At 41.6% G+C, this 20,927-nt stretch overlaps 1 protein-coding gene across 1 annotated transcript; it reads left to right on the top strand.

Moving 5' to 3' along the window:
* The first annotated feature begins 9,841 nt into the window (after positions 1-9,841).
* Positions 9,842-14,102, top strand: LOC149847319 (65-kDa microtubule-associated protein 3-like). The gene is made up of 12 exons (XM_089998378.1): positions 9,842-9,913; positions 10,011-10,217; positions 10,344-10,595; positions 10,787-10,996; positions 11,068-11,223; positions 11,318-11,477; positions 11,593-11,744; positions 11,823-11,910; positions 12,134-12,207; positions 12,316-12,390; positions 12,471-12,762; positions 13,515-14,102. The coding sequence occupies exons 1-12, from the start codon at positions 9,842-9,844 to the stop codon at positions 13,964-13,966; spliced, it is 2,190 nt and encodes a 729-aa protein (XP_089854504.1). The 3' UTR covers positions 13,967-14,102.
* Positions 14,103-20,927: the final 6,825 nt, after the last annotated feature.

Here is a 20,927-nt window from a genome sequence, read left to right as displayed (position 1 = left end):
CTGAATTAAGAGCATTTAATTCAGCATGCTAAGCAGTTTAAAGCAGACATGCAGTTAAACAGGTAAGCAATGCAAAACAGGTAAGCAGTTCAAGTAGGTAAGTCGTTCAAAGCAAGTAAGCAGTGCAACTGTCAAATGCAGCATGACGATTCATTTGATCATAAGCTGTGAACTACTACGCAATAAGCAAGTCTCATGACCCATCAACCAGTGTGAACAAACTTTATGTTTCGATATTATTGGCCTGCGGGTACACGTAGGCAAAACGTAGAAACAACCAAGACTAGTTCGGACGTCTGTTATTCTATGTATTTTCAATAACCCGAATAGCTAGTTGAGTCCGCTCCTAAGGGGACGACTTTAGCCGAGAGATGATTCCTCAAAGGCAGGTACTTGACAACGGATGCATCCAACTTCTGCAGAAGTCCATGAGATCTACCACGTAGGATAATGTCTGGTAGTCCCTTCCCCTAACTCCAATGACTGGGAAGGCCGGATCTTTGCCTGTGGGGTGGTTGTTAACAACTTGTCCATTGAAGTTTTGTACCGCTTTGTCTTCTCCCTTGACAGACAACAAGAAGCGAATGAGTGTGTTAGGTGTTGCTTAACTAACGACCCATTCTATGTTGTTGTCTTTCAACCACTCGAGCATCTAGCCTGTGAAAATGATCGATCACCATTTTATGTGATTATAATATTTGCATTTAGTACGGTTCGAGGTCGCATGACTGTCTCATCTGATCATTGCAGTACTAGTGTGTAGTGCACGAATACAAGTACTCTAGGATTAAAGGGGTATAGCTCCTCAATAGAAGCCTCAACAGAAGTGTTTCACAAAAATGTAATGTCTCTTAAACTTTACTTTTGACATTATTTATCTTTTGAAACAACCAACAGTTTGTGCCACATTTAGCATGCGATTTTCTAGAATCTCATCCGCTATCGTGGTATCTACATGTCTCGCATGACTCGATACCAGCCTTGATAGTTGGGATACGAGTTTCTCAACAGAACCCCCGCTAAGAAGTTCGCTCAAGTCAACTTTACAGGACTGCTCGCTCGAAAAGCCAAGATCCCTGCTAGGGATCCCCCTCCTTAGATGAGGATGTATCGCTAGCTCCCGACTCAACTCTTGTCACAAGAGGGAGAGTGGTAAATGCCCCTTGCATCCTCCACGAGGATGCCTTTATGACATATGTAATAAGCGGAAACCTGAGCGTCATTTGCAATGGTAAGGCAGTAACGAAACATTTACAAAAGCAAGAGCTTGGGCGCAAAGCGCGACGGTAAAGTAAAGACATGGCAGAAAGTAAAAGACAAAGATCGTGAAACCACGTCCTTGAGTTAAATGCGTACTCGTATAAATATATATGATATATATATATATATATATGCATATATATTTATTTAATTATCAATTTTAGTTAATTGAACTCAATTCAATTGTTCAAGTCCTCCGTGCAATCTTTCCCTACCTTGGGGAGTTGCAAGCTTGCTGGCGCCTGCGGATGTAAATTATTGATGGCTCGGGTCACGGAGTGCGAGCGGGATTCGTCGTACAAGCTGCAAAAGTGACAGTCTTAGCAAGCTAACACCAAAAATAGAAGATCAAGGGCACTGCTACTGACCTGACATGAAGGAAGTAGAGGCAAGGGCATCGTGCGCTTGCACACTTGCTATCAACACAAGAAGCAAGGGCAGGGGTTGCGAGCCCCTGCGGACCTACTGTCAGCAAATTACGAGGAGGCAGGGGGTTGTACCCCCACCCTCAGAAAGCAAGGGCAGGCAGGGCTGCGCCCCTGCCTGACAAAGTAGCAGAGAGGCAGGGGGCTTTGCCCCTGTCTGTCAAGCATGCAAGGAGGCAGGGACTTGTCCCCTGCCTGACGATTATGTGAACATGCAGAAGGCGAAGCCCCTGCCTGATGCCGGGGGAGAGGAAGGAGGCTCTGCCACCCCTTCCAGCCAAAAGGAAAAGAGGCAGAGGCTAGGCCCCTACCCGTTAGCCACCAAAGGGGGGGACAAGGGGCTTCGCCCCTGCCTGCCGAATATACAAAGAGGCAGGGGCTTGGCCTCTGCTTGTCGAACACGCAAACAGGCAGGGGGTGAAGCCTCTGCCTGATGCCAGAGAAGAGGGAGCAGGGAGGAGGCTCGACCCCTCTTCTGAACAACGAGGGTGCAGGGAGGGGGCTCGACCCCTCCCCTGACCAATAGAAGGAGGAAGGGGGTCTCGGCCCCTTCCCAGCGAAACATGAGAAAGCAGCGAAACATGAGGAAGGGGGCTTGGCCCCTGCCATCGTTCCCGAACTCAGGGAGGTGACAGAGGCTCGACCCTTGCCAACCTACCGAGAACCCGAAGAAAGGAGGTGGCAGGGGTTCGGCCCCTGCCGACCTGCCTGAACAAGAGGCAGGCAGGGGGCCTTGCCAACCAAGGCACAAGGGCCACCTGAGAACCCTCCCTCGGGAGCCCTCTACCAGAGAGGAGGCAACGCAGGCGACAACCCTGCTGCCTGCTGAAAAAGAGAGTGGGGGCGGCATGGGCTTGGTCCCTGTCAGCCTGCTGGATTTGGCCGACGATAGGGCCTCACCCCTGTCGTCCCTCCGAAGAGAAGACAGACCAGGAGGGGTGCTTGGCACCACCCTCCTGGTAGACCTAGAGTGAGGGAGAGAGAGGTAGGGGAAGGCACGACAGGGGCCACTAGCCTTCTGCCGGCCTTCCAGCGAACGCAGAGAAAGAGGGGGAGAGGGGCAGGGGCTGAAAACCCCTGCTGACCGAGCAAAAATAGGCAGCAAGGGGGCGTCGCCCCCTGCCGGCTCTCCGAAAGGCGAGAGGCAGGGGCGTCAGACACAGGCAGTAGGGGGCGTCGCCCTTGCCGGCTTGCTGACTGAAAAGAAGGAGAAGAAAAGGGGGAGATGAGAGAAAACAAGAGAAGGAGGAACGTACCTGGAGGTCGACGGTGGCGGTGGGTCATCAGCGAGCAGAAACGAGGTGAGTGGGAGATGGTCGGGGAAGAGAGAGACGAGAGAGCAGAGGGGAAAGGGGGGTTTCGAGAACCTCCCCCTCCCTTTGCCTCGTTGTCTTTAAAAGACACGAGGGAGGCAGTGCCTCCATTGGGTCCAGGTCGGGTCGGGTCCGGATCCGACCTGAGTCCAAGTTAATTTTTTTTTTAAGTTTTACAATTGTTGTAAGCAATAAAATTTTTGCTAAACACGTTTAGTTGACAACTCTACACATGGTCAAACTTACTTTGCTCGTCATCCTAAAGTAAGGTACACTAATAATTTTATTTTTGTAGTTATAGTAGTAAAATGGTAGGTTCACAACATGAGTTAAATTAACCCAAGAAACCTCAATGTTAGTTTATGATTGGGGTCATTTGATTAACCCAAGTAAAGACTTCGGTGAGGATTTGCAAAGTACGAAATAGTTTGGTGTGCAGATGAATTAGTCCCAAACGTTTGGAAGATATTTGAAAATTTTCTAACAAATTAAGCAAGGTCTCAATCAATCAATCATCTACCAAAATCCACATAACTATGTATAGCAAACTAACAAAACCCTAATCCCTGGGGTAGATCTTTGGATCAGATTCAAACATGAAAAAAATGCAATCCAAAACCTATATGCTAACTAAGGATCTGTTTGGAATCTGGATTCGAATCCCAATCCCATTTGCTCTTCTTCTTTGGATCTTTATGGCTCATCATGATTGGATCTTGTTTCAGCTCGGGCTCCTTGAACCCACTACACTTGAGAGTGCAAGCCCTACAAATCTTTTCTTTTTTTTATGATTTAAGTGAAAAAAATAGATTAATAGGTTTTGATGTGTACACATGAAGTAATTTAAAAATGAACGGTACACAATAGACTAATCTTTCCAGAAAAAAAAAATTTACATATACCAATTCTCTCTAGGGAGGGGTGTGTGTTGTATGTGAAAAATATTGGTTACATTCACGAGTTCTTATAAATGTATTTGGCATGATTAAAATAGTAAGAGTCGACCCTTTGATCATATTTTTTTATATAAAAAATTGATTTTTTGATGGTTGAAAACTCGGTGCATTGTAGGCTGTTGATTTTTCAATCATTGAAAAATCCATAATATATGAGAAATATAGTCAAATGGCTTGTTTCTACTAAATCAAACATGTAGCTTACATATGAAAAGTAGAAGTGCAAACTAAATAAATAAATAAATAAATAAATAAAATTAGAGTTTTTCACTAAGGGGCTAAGAACTCATGATCAAGGTTGTTAAATGCGATGAGGCGAAGCGAGGCGTTGAGCCTGCGCTTCGCCTCTGAGGCGTACGCCTCTCACAACTGGTATGGAAGTGAAGCGGTGGGAGGGGAGGCAGTAAGAGAAGGACCACGCGCCCAGCTGGTACGGAAGCGAGGGATATGCCGGTAGTTCGGTGGTCGGAGAAGACTGAGCAGCAGCTGCAGCACAGCAACTCCGGTGGTCGGTGGTCACAACTGGTCGGAGGTTGATGAGGGGCGCATCACAGCAACGCCTCAGTACCTTGAGCGTGCGCCTCGCCTCTGAGGTTAGGGATGCGAGGCGTACGCTTCAGGTACTGAGGGGTAAGCCTCTCACAACACTGCTCATGATGATAGCAAGACGATTATGCAATCTTGCTTTAGTTTCCCTATAGATGAAAGGCCAAATATCCTACCTAAGATTAGGGATGCAAATGGGTCAGATCCAGGATGAAAGTTTTGCAATTTTGGCTGTTCTAGATCCGATCCGGATCTGACTCTCTATGTATTTAGCTGTTTCAAATGAAAGGCCAATATCCTACCTAAGATTAGGGATGCAAATGGGTCAGATCCAGGATGAAAGTTTTGCAATTTTGGTTGTTCTAGATCCTATCCGGATCTGACTCTCTATATATTTAGCTGTTTCAGATCTGACCCATTTGCATCCCTACCTAAGATGAACATAGTAGAATTATCTCCTAATGTAGTTATGCATAGTCATGCTCTCAGGATTGAGGACGAGTCAGATCTGAGCCGGATCATATAAAACTATGTAAAAATTTTATGTTCAGATCCAAATCCAAACTAGATCTGATATAGGCCGTTTGAATTTGACACGATCATACTTAACTGACAGAAAGACGTCAAAAGAAAGATTCTTGCAATTAAAAATTACAAACCGATTCCAATTTAGTCTTATGAGATTAAGTTGGGCATAAAATATTGATTTGAATTCGAATCATAAAAGTCAAATCATGCAAGTCAGAATCTCTCTGCATTTACGTTGGTAACTTATTTTAAGATTGAAACCCTAGAATAATGTGTCAGGTTCGGGTCAGAGACACAACTAATCCGATCCATTTGTACCCCTAAATTCTAGTTAGCCCCAAAGATAGGGGTGCCAATGGATCCGGTTTGGGTTGGACATCCCACTGAATCTGAATCCAAATAGTCAGATTCCTTAATGCAGGTAACCATCCAATTACTCATCAGATTCCAATTTGGTATCCAGCTGCGCATTCCAATAAATATCTGAATCTTATAATAAGTTCCATTTGGATACGTCATTGCCTTTTTCCATTCACTCTCATGGGTTTAGTTAGGGCTGTCAATGGGTCGGTTCAGGGTTGACCCGGATCCACATATTTTTTAAAAAAAAATTCATTATATAATAATAATAATAATAATAATAATAATAATAATAATAATAATAATCGGGTCAGGTCCGGTACCCAGTAAAAAAGCCAGGTCAGGTCTGGTAGCTGGCAAAAGTCATGACCCAAACCCGGCCGGAATATTGCTCGGGTCTGGTTCTGGTTGACCCGAATATTATTCAGGTTGGCACTTTCCCTGTCCATGCCCGGAAAGTCGGGATAGGGTCAGGGCAGGTACCTGTTTGAAAGTGGACCCCTTGTCAGCCCTAGGTTTAGGGGTGGCAACAGGTCAGATCTGGTTTGGATCCAGGTGAGAGCGAACACAAAACTGATTTGAGGTGCTGGTAACGGGTGTGGTTCTGGGTCCAATGTGACCTACCATAAGAAAAACCATACTCGAGTCTTATAAGAATTACATGAACCAGACCTCGACCATACCCAGTAAAATAATAAATTTTATCTTTTTTATATTAAACATTGAGGATCTTAATTCGAACTCGAGTCGGCCCGGGTCTGGTATGAAGCTTCAAAAACTATACCTGACTCCATATATTAGTGGGACCCTTTGAGTCTGACCTGGATTCAAACGCTAATCCAAAGGCATAAAACCCCCCTCTGCCCCAAGGGAACCTATGTCACAATGATTCGTGGACTCGAGGACGCAGGATTAAGACTGGACTTGAAAGTTTGAATTTTTATTCTAAAATGGGACACGAGGACACAGACTTTTTAAAAAATTTAATCAATAAAAAATATGTTTTAATATCTTAAGATGTAAAAAATAAGTTTTTATTAAAATAAAATTAAAATGTAATGAAATATTATCTAAAAAATATTAAAATAATTCCATACGTGTCACTGGTGACACGATGCCAAAATGGCGTGTCCCTTTGTCATAGAAGGGAACTTATTGCTTGGGCTTACCCAATAGGGAGGCTTTCTCTAGGTTTGAATGCACGACGTGGGGTTTGCACCGTCTCATTCGACGTGCCACCCTAGCCAATTGGGCGCCCTTGTCACGGCTTTATGATTGAACAGTTTAAGGGTAAGTTTGAGAACACACGGATCAAGTTTGTGGGTCCCTCTGAAATGGATGGAGGACCTCAATTTAGGGATGCAAACGGTTTTGATCCGCCCCCAAGGGGGGTTAGCATAGTGGGGTGGGACCGGAAGTCAAGGTTCGATTCTCGTGGGCGCCACTCCTCTGTGCAAGACAATGCCTAGCATAGGTCCCAGGGGCAGGAGTCCTAGCCTCAGAGTTTTATCTTGTCCGTACGATGACCTTAATACGACAGGCTGAGCCAGCACGATCAGGTCTTCCTGCTGGGTGCGGTTCCTTCATGTTATAAAAAAATGGTTTCAATACATGAAGATTCAGATTGAAATCGGATCTAGAACAGTAAAAAAATGCAAAACCTCTATCCTAGATCCAACCCATTTGAATCCCTACCTCATTTTACGCTGAAACTGCCCCAAATCTGAAGATCGGGTCAAACTAGTTAGAGTTTCTTGGATCTCAAAGCCGGGGATGATCTGTTGGATCTAAGACCCGAAGGATTCAAAACAGGGTACTTATCCGGCTCTCAGTGAGTCAAGGGGATATCTACTCGTCCGGTCATGAAAAATGTGAGGATATTTTCGTCAAATCTTAAAAGAAATTCAAAATTGATCGCTAACGGTAACGTCGAAATTGAATGCAGGGGAGTGCCCCACCCCCTTTCCATTTGAAAACTTGTGCGCTCTCTCTTTTGAAGTATTCCGTCATTGGCCACCTCTATTGCGCTAGGGTTCCTTCCTCCCCTCCCACCGACCTCTGCAATCGTCTCTGCCATCACGGAGCCCTGCGTGCCTCAGTTACCATCGCACCGCTCTTGCTGAAGACGCGCGCATCTACCCACGCCTGCCGCACACGTCCATCCGCTCGCGGTCTGCCCTGTGCGTCACCACCCATCTCTACAGCGCACAACCTCCGTCTGCAACTCCGCTCTCACCGTCTCCGCTGATTGACGTCGCTGACCCCACGCTGCGTGCGGTCTCCCTCTTGCAGACACCGACCACCAGGTGAAGTATCTCTCTCCCTCATGTCTTCCTACTGCGAGTCCCGGTCCGTACCTCATCCTGAGCGTGACTCCACCACACATAAGGTGGTCATCCAAGAACAAATGAACCCAGGCATGAAAATCACGGCCACACCTTTGAATATCCCCAATGACCACACCTTTGAATAGCACCAATTACCTGCGGTGGTCCAAATCCCGCAACCCTATTCCTAAGCGGCACAGGGAATCAATGGGGAAAAACCCACTCCCAATTCCTCATTCGAAAAATGGGAATCAAACGACCACTTTGGTGATGTCTTGTCTCCTCAACTATATGGAGCCAAGGATTGCTGAAGGGTTCCTGTTCCTCAACTCAGGGGAGGCTATTTGGTCAACCGCAAGACTTCTACAGGGAACACAACAACATAGCCCGTAGGTACCAGCTTACCCAAGAGATAGCTGAATTCAAGAAGCATAATTGCCCCTTCAGCGAATATCTCGGGACTCTTGGCGGGATGTGGGACGAATTTGATTTCTATACTTCCACATCCTAAGGCCCTATGACCATCCAGAAACACTGCAAGCAAGAAAAAATCTTTCAGATGCTTGCTGGTCTGAGAGACTAGACTACGAGGCCATTAGAAGCCACATCCTCATGACTGATCTGCCCTCCCTAAACTCCATCATGAGGGAGGAGACACGCAGGCGGGTCATGAATCCAATAGAGGAAAATGGACAAGATCAATAGGAAAAATCTGCTCTCTGCCGAACGCTCCTATCATGATCAAAAGAGGCCGAAAAAAATAAACATGTGGAAAAGAAACTCTCATGCTCATTCTGCAAGAAAGACGGACACACCGGAGATGGGTGTTGGAAAATAATCGGCAAACCCGGATCATCCAAACCTGAGAGATAGAAGAATAAATTTATTGCTCATACTGCCCAAGACGCTAAAGCTCAAACCCCTCTCATCGATGAAAAGCTCACACAGATCATACAGGGCTTATAAAAAACAGTATTGTCTGTGTCGCTACATCTCAACCTCTCAAAGATAACATAGATCCAGATAAACCAGGTAATAACTATTCTCTCCTATCCGCCTTCACTTGAGCGGAGCCCTTGTGGGCCAATATCAGCGACATTTGTTTCATAAGTTTAGGTTCCAACACATGCTTTGGAGTAAATGCATATATGAGGTTATTTGGAATTTTCAAATGAAAAAGGTTTTCTGTATCCAATAGACAAGACAATAATGTGCTTCTAGCTAGAGAGATTGTTGCCTCTAAAAATGGAGAATTATGGAGGAACGAAAATCAAGTGTTTCTCTGAGTAACAAAACACAAAGTGGGTTACTGGGTTTCTGAGCTCCTTCTGTCCTTAAAATCAAGTTGTTTTTATATTATAACCAGGGTTTATTTTTGTTTTATTTTCATCTGTTTATCGGAAAAATAAAGAGGCGTTCCCTTCTATCTGAACGGAAATCTGACAATGAAATTGGGTGTCCTTCTAAATAACAGATCTAGGATTATTTTTTTTCTTTAGTTTTTAATTTAAAAATTAGGAAATTTAGGCAAAAAAATATGGGGATTAATTCTCTCTATGTATAAAAGAAAATATCAATGGGTTTGTTACATAGTTCATAGTTTCTGCCGTTCTTGAAGATGCGTATTTCTTTGCCATGATTGTCATTTACTTGTATTATTCTTTTCAACATTTATTACTTTTTTCATTAAACAAATACTAATAAGTCAGACCTCATTTACTAGCTATGTTGTTTTAAACAATTTATCATATTTCCTTTTTATTATGTAAGGCGGTGCTTTAATATCTCTAGTTTTTTGGCGTATTTCAAAAATATATATCTGTAGGAATAAATTTAGTCGAAATAATAGATAAATGAGCCTCCAAAAAAATTATCATGCTCTTGTCTCTTATTCAAATAGCAAAATGAAAAGGGGAAATGTGAATGAGTGCATAAATGTCCTTAAGCAAGAATAATAGAAAAATGAAGTGTCATGTTGAAGGTATTCAAAATTGAGATGAAATTTTTGGTCTACAAAAATTCATCACTATAACGTAACAAGTATTCTAGTGAAGTTTCTGGTGCACTGTATTAATGAGCAACTGCACTTATTTATAGGGAGATTTTACGTGAAGTTTCTTTACGATATGGCGCACTTCCAAAACGATCAGCTTCTGCGAGTGGAAACAACATGCGGGTCACTACTATATGAACTTCAGGTATTCCTTGATTCTGTTAGTGTTCAAGACTTTCCTACCTTAACCCCACCCTTCTACATTAAATGATGATGTATTTAATAATGCCTTCCAACTTCAGACAATATGGGATGAAGTAGGAGAACCAGATGATGAGCGGGACAAGTTGCTGCTTGAGCTTGAGAAGGAGTGTTTGGAGGTATACAGAAGAAAGGTTGATCAAGCAAATCACTCCCGAGCTCAACTACGTCAAGCTATTGCTGATTCTGAGGCGAAGCTTGCTTCAATTTGTTCTACCATGGGCGAGCGACCTATGACTCTGAAACAGGTGAGCTTGTCAACTTCTGATGTTTGTTCGTGCTTGAGCTTCAATAACCAAAAATCTTATTTGTTTGAATAGAGAACATTATTGTTATTGTCACTAATATACCTGATATGGGTCTGATTTTTCCAGCAAGATCAGAGTGCTAGGAGCTTGAAGGAAGAGCTTAGAGCGATTCAGCCTCAACTAGAGGAGATGAAGAGGAGGAAAGATGAGAGAGTGAACCAATTTCTTGATGTCTTGGGAAAAATGGAGGAGATTTCCAATGAGATCTCGAGATCAACACAGTATGATTCTTCCAGGATGGTTTTGGATGAAACTGACTTGTCTCTCAGAAAGCTTGAAGAATTCCATAAACACCTGCAGGCCCTTCAAAAAGAAAAGGTTAGTGCTATTTAGTGGTATATTCAAAGTTCTAAAGAAAGATCAAAGGTTCATTCTTGACAATGATTACCAATATTTTGTGATTGCCAGGACGAGTTACATCCAGTTTCATACCTCTAATTTTTATTTGAAGATATTACCTCAAAATGTGCATCAGAGTTTTGAGTTTTCTTGACCTTCTCTTTCTGCAGAGTGATCGGCTAAAACAGATTATGGACTACACTGAAGCTCTGAACTCTCTCTGTTTGGTGCTTGGTTTAGATTTCAAGCATATGCTAAAAGATGTTCACCTTAGTTTAGATGATTCTGAGGTATCAAAAAGCATTGATGATGATACAATTGAGAGATTTTCCAATGTCATGGACAAATTAAGAGAGGTTAAGAAGCAGAGAATGCAAAAGGTAACATTTCTGTTCCTCTCAAGCATGGTTTGTCGTGTGCTTCCTGAGATCTAATATTTAAGTTGTGGCAGCTTCAAGATCTCGCTACTACAATGTTGGAGCTATGGAACTTGATGGACACACCAGTTGAGGAGCAGCAGATGTTTCAGAATGTTACCTGCAATATTGCTGCCTCAGAAGATGAAATAAATGAGCCTAACATTCTCTCTGAAGATTTCATCAATTATGTAAGAATCATGTGACAATGCCAACCTCTTCTGTTTATTACCATTTGTCTTACAATGTAATTGCAACGGATATTGATTTGAATTCTCGGTGCAGGTAGAGGCAGAAGTTGTGCGGTTGGAAGAGATGAAAGAGAGCAAGATGAAAGATCTTGTCCTGAAGAAGAGGGCAGAGCTTGAAGATGTATGCAGGAAGGCGCACATGGTACCAGAACCTGATACTTCATTAGAGTATACAATGACTGCAATAGAATCAGGTATAGTTTTACTGTGAATTGTATAGCTATATGTATTATAGTTACTCAAGCTGCTGCTTTGTCTAGTCCTTGGTAATCTGTTGATTCTTGATTGCTTACAAAAATCTCTGTGCAGGGGTGGTTGATCTTTCTTCTGTTCTGGAGCAACTGGAGGCTCAGATAGCTAAAGCTAAAGAGGAAGCCTTTAGCAGGAAGGAAATTCTGGAGAAAGTAGATAAATGGATGACTGCATGTGAGGAAGAAAATTGGCTTGAAGAATATAACAGGGTGAGCTTCTTTTGATAATCCTGGAAGCTTTTCACAAGGATTTCACACAACAGAATCTAAAGATTTTATCTTTTTCAGGATGAGAACCGCTACAGTGCTGGCAGAGGGGCACATCTGACATTGAAGAGAGCAGAAAAAGCTCGTGCAACTGTCAACAAACTACCAGGTAAATCTCATAAATGGATTTCTTGACATGAATTGAGACAATGTTCAATGAATTGGTTATTTCGTGTTAGCTCCATTGGTTTGGGATGATGTTCCTTTCTGATTTTTTGCTACATCATTAACCAGAACATGCTGGCTTTTCTCCTTATGTCACCACCTTTCATGACACAAACTAACCCAACTCATGAAATTCTTGGCTTGCTTGCATATTTTGGCTGGTTCAGCAATGGTGGAGTCTTTAGTAGCGAAGACTTCATCATGGGAGAGAGAAAGAGGCATGGAGTTCACATATGATGGTGTAAGTACTTTCTTTCCTTGGAGTTCACTATGTTGGTTCAAGTATTAATTATTGAGCTTTGTCAATTCTATCTAATGGTTTTCCTGTTCTGCTTTTGTGTTTTCACAGCTACGCCTTCTGTCTTTGCTGGAAGATTACACCATACTAAAACAGGAGAAGGAGCAAGAACGTCGGAGGCAGCGGGTAGGGAGAGCTTACCTCTATCCTCAAAGTTGAATAGTACCACTTTAGGAAGCAAACCAACTAACAGTATTTGAAAACAGGACCAGAAAAGACTTCAGGGGCAACTTATTACAGAACAAGAAGCACTTTTTGGCTCCAAACCAAGTCCTTCGAAGCAACAGAGTGCTAGAAAAGTGCCCAGAACTTCCATGGGAAGCACAAACAGAAGACTTTCTCTTGGAGGTGCAATGATGCAAATGCAATCACCCCAACTTGACTTCTCACAGTCAAAAACGACAATTCATGGACATGCAGGTTTATCAAGGCAAATGAAGAAGGTCGATAGTTCTCATAATCAGAAAAATGGAGATGATTTTGCTGCACTATCTGCTGGTTAGTTTTTATGTGAATGTTTTAACATTTGTGCTTGACGCGTGCCTCAGTTGTGCTCATATTTCATAAGGCCGCAAGACTCAATCTGCTCGATCTGACTCAGTCTGTATCAAAGATGTATGGAGTGCCTATTGTGGATTGAGGATAGCTAGCTATCAATTACGAATCAAGCGTGTCGCAACTCACGAAGTCTGGCATGCATGATTGGGATCTCATTATACCATGCATCTTATTTATGATGAAGCAATCAATTTGATTCAGCTCATCCCATGTTTGATCGGACATGATTGAGCACATGGGATCTGAGGGCTCACATTGTCTAACTGCAATATGTCAAACTTGGGGAGATCTGAACAACGAACTTGGGATGACATTGTCAAACTGAACAAGTGTGACAAATATCAATAATATTTTGACAATATCGTGAAAAAATGGGATGTTTTAGTCGCGCACTGTAAACAGCCAAAATGTCACTATATTTTAAAAATGTTGAAGATATCATTTAAATGAAAATGTCATGATTTGTATACTTTTATATCAGCTATGTCTTGGGAAAAAAAGTATATTGAATATATGTGTATATATATGTGATACTTTTTTTCTCAAAAAATTAACCTTGAAAAATATATGTTTTGCTGATATTTTTCTGATAAAATGTGAGAAAACAATCAATCTCTTATGAGAATTTGGCTGTTCTATTTTGTTGTTCTGAACTTTTGTTGCTGTGGACTGAACCACGTATTTTTGGGCAGGGAGGAGAGGATTGGATGTTGTTGGCCTCCCATCAGGGAAGTATTCCATTTCCTCAAATGTTCAGGAAAATGAAGCATCAATGCCTGAGCAGAGAATGCCATTCTCTCCTGTATCTTCATTTTCTTCAAGGTCCAATTCAACAAATCTCCTAGATGATCTCAGTGAGAATAAGTTGCCGAATGTTCCAGCTAAGAGCAGTCTATACAATACACCAAACAAAAGCAGTGCTTTCACTGATGAGGAGAACAGGACCCCAAAAGCCATGCCAATTCCTGTGCCTATCACGCCAATGTCAGTGACAGTCCCAATGCAAACTGCTGCAACGCCTGCTCCCACTACTGCGCTCATGAATCAAGACCAGGAGATTGAACCTGAGATAGAATATTCATTTGAAGAAAAACGCCTTGGTTTTTTCCTTCCATATGCATCTGGTAACTCCATAGCAACTTAGTATTTTCTTTCATCATCACGCTGATTGTTTGGTTGTATATATTCATCAGTCAGAGTAGCTTTGAGCTGTCTCAGTAGTAGTTTCATGTATTTGACTGTGTTGGAACATGAACAAGTAGCTTTGAACATTGTTCCTTATGATTAGAAAAGTACCACTTTTTTATGTGGTTGATGAAGATAATATTGAAGTTTGGTTGCAGCCATGTATGCATGGACCAACATCAGCTTATGCAAAATTTACTTTGTTAATTGCTTACATTATAGAAGCTTGAAATGGAGTGAGTTACCATAAAGCTAAAGTTTAGCTTGATATAAGAAACCAAGTCTGGGTAACCCTAAGGTTCAGCTTGGCTCAGATCTAGATGCCTTCAAGTCTGGAGTTTCAAGGGAGGCATTTAATTGCTTAGCAGAGATGCATGTATCTAGCCTGATCCCTACTCCACTTGAGCCTGAGGTAAGTCTATAAAAAATGTGAATTTCGTATCCTTTTAGAGTGGACATGGGATTCAGCGTTTGCTTATCTTGGATCCTGGAGTTGGCCTTATGCCATGTTCAATACAAGAATCTCAAATATAATATGTTCAAACACACCGTAAGAGTTTCATTGTTTTATCAACATTACATTAAACATTTTGTAAATCTGATCATACAGATGTGATTTCCATACATTTATTTGAGAAAGTATATGAGTAGCTCATAACTAGTTTATATCCTAAGCCATCCTAAACACTTCTAAAAAGCATAGTTGCACGTAGGGATGTCAACGGGTTGTAATCCGATATCCGACCCAATTCTGAATCTAATTACTCGGATTCGGGATCCAAAATCTGGATCCAATAAAAATTGGATTTGGATTCATTATTAATTTTGCATTGAAATCCGAATCTGATTAAAACCCGAACTAGACTAAGATCCAAATCCAATTAAGTGTAAACATTGGGTTTTAGACTAGCCGGATTTGGATTCAGTTATATCTTTTTCCATCCAAATCTGAATCCGATTAAGTTAACTTTGCTGCCTAAATCTGATCGATTGACATGCCTAGCTGCACGTCTTTTGCTTAATCCTAACACTTAGATGTGTTCATATTGCTTATTCACTAAAAACCATGCAAGTGTTGGTGCAATATGAGCTGTTGTTTTTTACTACTCTAGCTATCACCTGAGCCCCATATATGATCTTATGTGGTTTGCTAAGTAAAAATGTATTCTAGATGTAAGGCCCCAAAATTTTAAACTTATAAACCTTTTTAAACATTTCAAAAGACTGAAAAATTCTTTTCTTATCAGAGTTTTGTGTTGAGCAAATCAGCAGAAACCATTTTTATTTTGAAAGATGAAAGGTAAGTTGACAACCTTGAGCGCGTTAGTGTAAAAAACCACATTTCAAACATATAACTTGCAAACATTTTAATAAGCTATTTGTATTAGAAATAACTTTAAGTTATACAAAATTAGGATTTTTCGAAGAAACCTTTGCCAAAAACCAAAACGTGCAGGACGCGAGCTGCCAGCAGAAACAGTGAGATCTCGAGACCTTCTCGCAATTGTCTTATCGTCTATCTCGTAACCTATTCATCACCTGTACCTACGAAATGGGTCAGTTGCACAAAAAATTAGTAGCTACACAAGTAAAACAATATAGAACAAAATTAAGGATATGCATTTAATTATATCACGCTTAGCAGTTTATACAAGTGAAAAAACTATATAAGCAGTTTATCAATACATTTAAAATGCTACAACTAACATAAGCAACAATTAACAAATAGTATATAATAAACAAGAAGCGTGAACATGATAACTTTTGTTTTGATACTTAGCTGACTTGCGGGTACTCGCAAGGCACGGATCGTAGAAATAATTGAGACTAGTTCGGAGGTCTATTATACCATGTATTTTCAAATACCCCGAATAATTAGTTGAGTTCGCTCTTAAGGGGACTGTCGGTGACTGGAAAAAGATTCTCTAAAGGCATACATAGACAACATATGCATCCTACTTCCACAGAAGTCTGTGAGATCTACCACTTAGGATAATCTCTAGTAGTCTCATCCCCTAACTCCGATGACTGAGGACACCGAGTCATTGCCCGAGGGGTGGTTGTTAATAACTTGTCCATCGGAGTTTTTGTATCATCCCATCCTCTTTCTTGACGAAAAACAGTAGGTCGAATGGGTGTTTCAAGTTTTATTTAAATGAAGACTCATTCTGCATACTCTAATCTTTTTGACCCAACTTGAGCATCTTGCCTGTCAAGGCGAGTTATCACTATTTATATGATTATAACATTATGTTATTAGCATGATTTGAGGTCACATGACAGTCTCATCCGATCATTGTATTACTGACATGACCTGCATGTCTACGAGTACGCTACGACGAAAGGGGGGTATAGGTTTCTAAAAAAGAAACCATAACACCAAGTTTCACAAAGATTTAATGTAATATAAAAATTCCTTTGACATGATCTATCTTTCGAAACAGAAGTACAACATTTATGCTATTTGCACGGTATGAGATCACTACTGATCTCTCGTCTGTTTATCAGAGTATTTGTATGCAGCGCATGGCTCAATACTAACTTCTATAAACAGGATACGAGTTTCTCAACAAAATTTTGCTCAAACACTTGTTCGCGCCCCTAAATAGAGGTTATTCGACTTGTATCAAATACGCAAACAGAGGTAGTAAAAATACTTCTTCCAAATGCATCGATTTGAGAGACTTGGTTGCAATTTTTGCAATAAGAAAGACTTTCAAAACTTGCTCATCAAAGGTACACATTCGTAGACAGATTCACGCTAGGAATCCCTTTTTGAAAACTGAAACACATAAGTGCAACTTAAGGGTGGCAATCATGTCGGGTTGGCGGGTCGACCCGACGGGTTGGCGGGTCAGCATACCTTAACCCGAACCCGAACCCGACCCGTTTATTAAATGGGTCGGCTGTGGCAAACACGAACCCGACCCTTTTAATAAATGGGTAACCCAACACGACCCGCCAACCCATTTAATAAATGGGTTGGGTCGGGTAAACGGGTTCTCAGGTTGGCGGGTCAGGTTGGCGGGTCAGGTTGACGGGTCGAGTTGGCGGGTCGACGGGTTGGCGGGTTGACGGGTCAGGTTGGCAGACGGGTTGACGGGTCGGGTTGGTGGGTTGACCCACCCGCCTAACCCGTTTATTAAACGGGTCAGCAGGGTTGGCGGGTTGGCATACCCCTAACACGAACCCGACCCGTTTAATAAACGGGTTAGGCGGGTCGACCCGTTTATTAAACGAGTTTGTTTTTTCCAAACCCGAACCCGCCTAAGAGGCGGGTTGGCGGGTCGTGTCAGGTTTTGCCACCCCTAGTGCAACTCGTGTCATTTTAAAACAAACGAGCAAAAACATGATACAAATGTAAGTTAGTAAGAAAATGCGAGCCCATGCAAGGTTTTAAAACCCGTGACTCGGAACTCGACTCGTTCTTTATTGACTCGTGACTCGGCGGGTCAACTCGGTGACTCGGACCGGGTTTTGTTAACTTTTGATTTTAAAACAAAGACAATATATAAATTGTCATTTAAACATATAAAGGTTTGTAGAATGACTTAATTACTAGTTTAATTGATTAATAAGTAAAATAACATCAAGTAAAACTGCTCTTAATTCAAATCTCACATTTACTAAAGAAACTACACAAGCAGGAGCAAGTCTTTCAAGACAATATATTAAGAATGACTTAATTACTAGCTTCAAGAACTTTAATAGCCATGCTCGATCATGGTTTACATCCTGAATATATGGACATAGTTGTTGTGTTGCAGGGCCACAGAAAATCCTTGCAAAATTTTGGGAACATTGAACTTTATCTTGATATTTATAAGTGTGTTTCTGAAGTAGAGTTGATTGGACCATGCCTTATATATCTGCACATAAATGCATATAAGCTTTGGATAATGAGAATGCTGTGATGTATATATATATATTATAATGATAAATGTGGGCATTTTATGCTGTTGGTTTTGAACAGGCTGGCTGCCAACTATTGTGTAGGTCTCAGAGATGGTTGCATGAGGGATCAGTTATGTTAGCTGGATTAGTGGATTCACTCTATGTTCATTGAGGGGTACTGGGTTTGATTCCTTACCTGGAGCTACCAAAAGGAATGAATGCTTGACAATTGGACATGTGAAATTTGATTGACTTTTACTAATTTTGTGATTTTATATTAAGTTGGTAAGCCTATTGTTATTATGCTATTTGTTCTTTGAAAAATGAACACTTACATATGAAAAAAAATGCCTATAGCCTTTGAAAAATGAAAAAAGAAAAAAGTGCCCAAAACTCGCCCGAGTCAAGCCGAGTCAAGGCCGAGTTTTCGCAGAACGAGTTTAGCTTACCGAGTTGACTCGTTGGAGGGCCGAGCCGAGCCGAGTCAGCCGAGTCACAATGCGACAACAAGGTGCAAGCAATCCTTAAAGTATGAAGACACTCATTGAGCGTAAGAATGCGTAAGCAGTTCATCAAGGTACGAAACTGTACCTCAACCAAATAAACGTGCTAGCAAATAGAAGCATAAGCAAAATAAATGCATAAAGCAATGCATGATGTACGAAACTGTACATCGGTTGAACAAATGCGTAAGCAGATAAATGCGGAAAATAGCTTATGCACTAAAGCACGACGACAAAAGTAAATGACAAAAAGCGATACTTGATACGCGAAACCGCGTATCAAACTAAATAAATGCGTAATGAAAATAGCCTGCGCACTGAAGTGCGGCAACGAAAGTAAATGATAAAAAGCGATGCTTGATACACAATTTTGCGTATGAATAAATGCGTAATGAAAATAGCATGTGCACTGAAGCACGACGACGAAAGTACATGACATAAAGTAATAAGGACAAGGATCGCAAAACTGTGTCCTTGAGTTTAAAAGCGTACTTCTATATATATATATATATTTAATTATTTTAATTTACATTTTAATTATTTTAACTTAGTTCAGTTCGTCCAAAGTTCATTGCACATTTTTTCCCTACCTTGGAGAGTCTCGGGGTTGCGCTTGCCTTTGTGAGTAAGTAACGAAGGGCACAGGCCATGAGGCGCGAGCAGGATCCACCGTGCGAGCTGCGAAAGAGCAAAGCATGAATATACAAACAAAGCTCAGGTAGGCTTGACACTTAGACTGAGCCCAATCCTGCCTACAGCGGCCAGGGGCGGGAGGTGGGCTTGGCTATTAGACCGAGCCTGGGCCCCATAAACAAATAGGGGAGCTCGGCCTCTCCCTTTGCTAAAGGAAACACGAGGTAAGGAAGGGGCTTGACCCCTCTAATGCAAAAAGAAGCGAACTAGGGGCAGGAGCTTTGCCCTTGTCCACCGAAAATACCCAGGCGACAGCTGCCGAAAAAACAAGGCAGGGGTCAAAGGCCCCTGCTGAACATCTTATCACAGGCAGCAAGGGGCGTTGCCCCAGCTGGTCTGTCAAGAAACAAGAGGCAGGGGGCGTCACCCCTACGACCTGTTGGAAAAGACAGGCAGGGGCTGGACCCTGCCGATTGACCAAAAATTTAGGCGGCAGGGGCATTGCCCCTGCATGCCTGTCAGAAAACGTCAGGTAGGGGCTTTAGCCCTTGCTGGTCGACCAAGAAGAACATAGGGAAAAAGAAGAAGAAGACAACATAAGAAAGGAGGGAGTCAGGGGCGTACCTGGAGGTCACCAGTGCACGCAGGGGGGGGGGGTTCCCTAGTTTCAATGAGGGTTTCGTCAATAGAGAGAGGGAAAACCAAGAGGGAGGAGGGGGGTGAAGTGGCCGGACAACGAGGTGAGGGAGGCTGCCAACGTCGATAGCCGGAAAACGATGAGAGAGAGAGAGAGAACACTGCTGAAGGGGGAAGGGCTTTTCGAATGAAAAACCTTTCCCCGTTCATGCTTTAAGCACGGGTGGGGGGTCCTATCGGATTTGGATCCAGGTTGAATACAGATCTGACCCGGGTCCATTTTTGAATGGATTTTACACTAGATCACCCATTCATGTTGTATAAACAAATTTTCTAAGGGTCACAAAATTCATGGATTACAATATTTCAAAATTTTGATATTAATAAATTCATATTTTTATGCCAAACTACCCAATCCAAAGTGGATTTCTTAGTAAATGAACCAAGTTGATTGCATTCACGAGTCAAATGATAAAATAAAGCTGGCACCTATGAGATTCAATTAGAGCGTACCGTACTCATAGTGTGCCAATAAATACAGGGAAGGGGGACCATCCAACCAAAAGTCCAAAATCTGCAATCAATGATGATCCAATGACACTCCTTCATTGTTCTAAGCATTTCTTCCGATCAAACCTTTTTTTATAATTTATTTAGTAAGAAATATGCTTTATATAAAGATTTTATATGTAAAAATGTTTTTCAAAATGTGAAAAATCAATAACTCACAATACATTTAAAATTTTACAATACAAAGTATCCTGGACAGTTAATTTATATTGTTTTAAAAAATACATATAAATATAAAAAATTCATAAATTAAAATATGTTGTTAGATGAAAAGTCCAATCTGTACTAAATAAATAATAAAAGTCCAATCTGTAGAGTTTGATAGATGAAAAACTCGATCATTAGAGAAGAAATGCTGTCCAATCATCATTAGTCAGAGGATTTTTGTTGGACGGTCCCCATTTCTTATATATATAGTGTAAGCAAATAATTTTATACTTTAGGCAATTTTCATTTTGAGAGAAACTTTAGGCAAATATTTGAAATGAAAAAAAGAGAGCAGATGGTTGATTGTAGTTAACCTAAATGCTGACAATTACCGTCAGACACTCTGATGCCGTTCATCCATGTGATGAAGGGCACCCAAATACCTTCTGGTAAACTGCTTTTCAACCGTTCCTAGATGCGGCTCATCCAGGGCATCAACGGCTCTAAAAAAAAGTATGGCACCCATCTAAAAGACAC

This window comes from Nuphar pumila, chromosome 2 (genome assembly GCF_984573655.1).
Source record: "Nuphar pumila chromosome 2, dmNupPumi1.hap1.1, whole genome shotgun sequence".
NCBI lineage: Eukaryota > Viridiplantae > Streptophyta > Magnoliopsida > Nymphaeales > Nymphaeaceae > Nuphar > Nuphar pumila.
The sequence above is the reverse complement of the archived record's forward strand: the minus strand, read 5'-3'. Positions and strand labels throughout refer to the sequence as shown.

What these genes read in the sequence shown, in the direction of transcription:
- LOC149847319 (XM_089998378.1), top strand. Translation starts at nt 9,842, where the DNA reads ATGGCGCACTTCCAAAACGATCAGCTTCTGCGAGTGGAAACAACATGC. An exon ending in AATGACTGCAATAGAATCAG is followed by an intron (nt 11,478 to 11,592) that starts GTATAGTTTTAC and finishes ATCTCTGTGCAG; the next exon opens with GGGTGGTTGATCTTTCTTCT. An exon ending in TGGAGTTCACATATGATGGT is followed by an intron (nt 12,208 to 12,315) that starts GTAAGTACTTTC and finishes GTGTTTTCACAG; the next exon opens with CTACGCCTTCTGTCTTTGCT.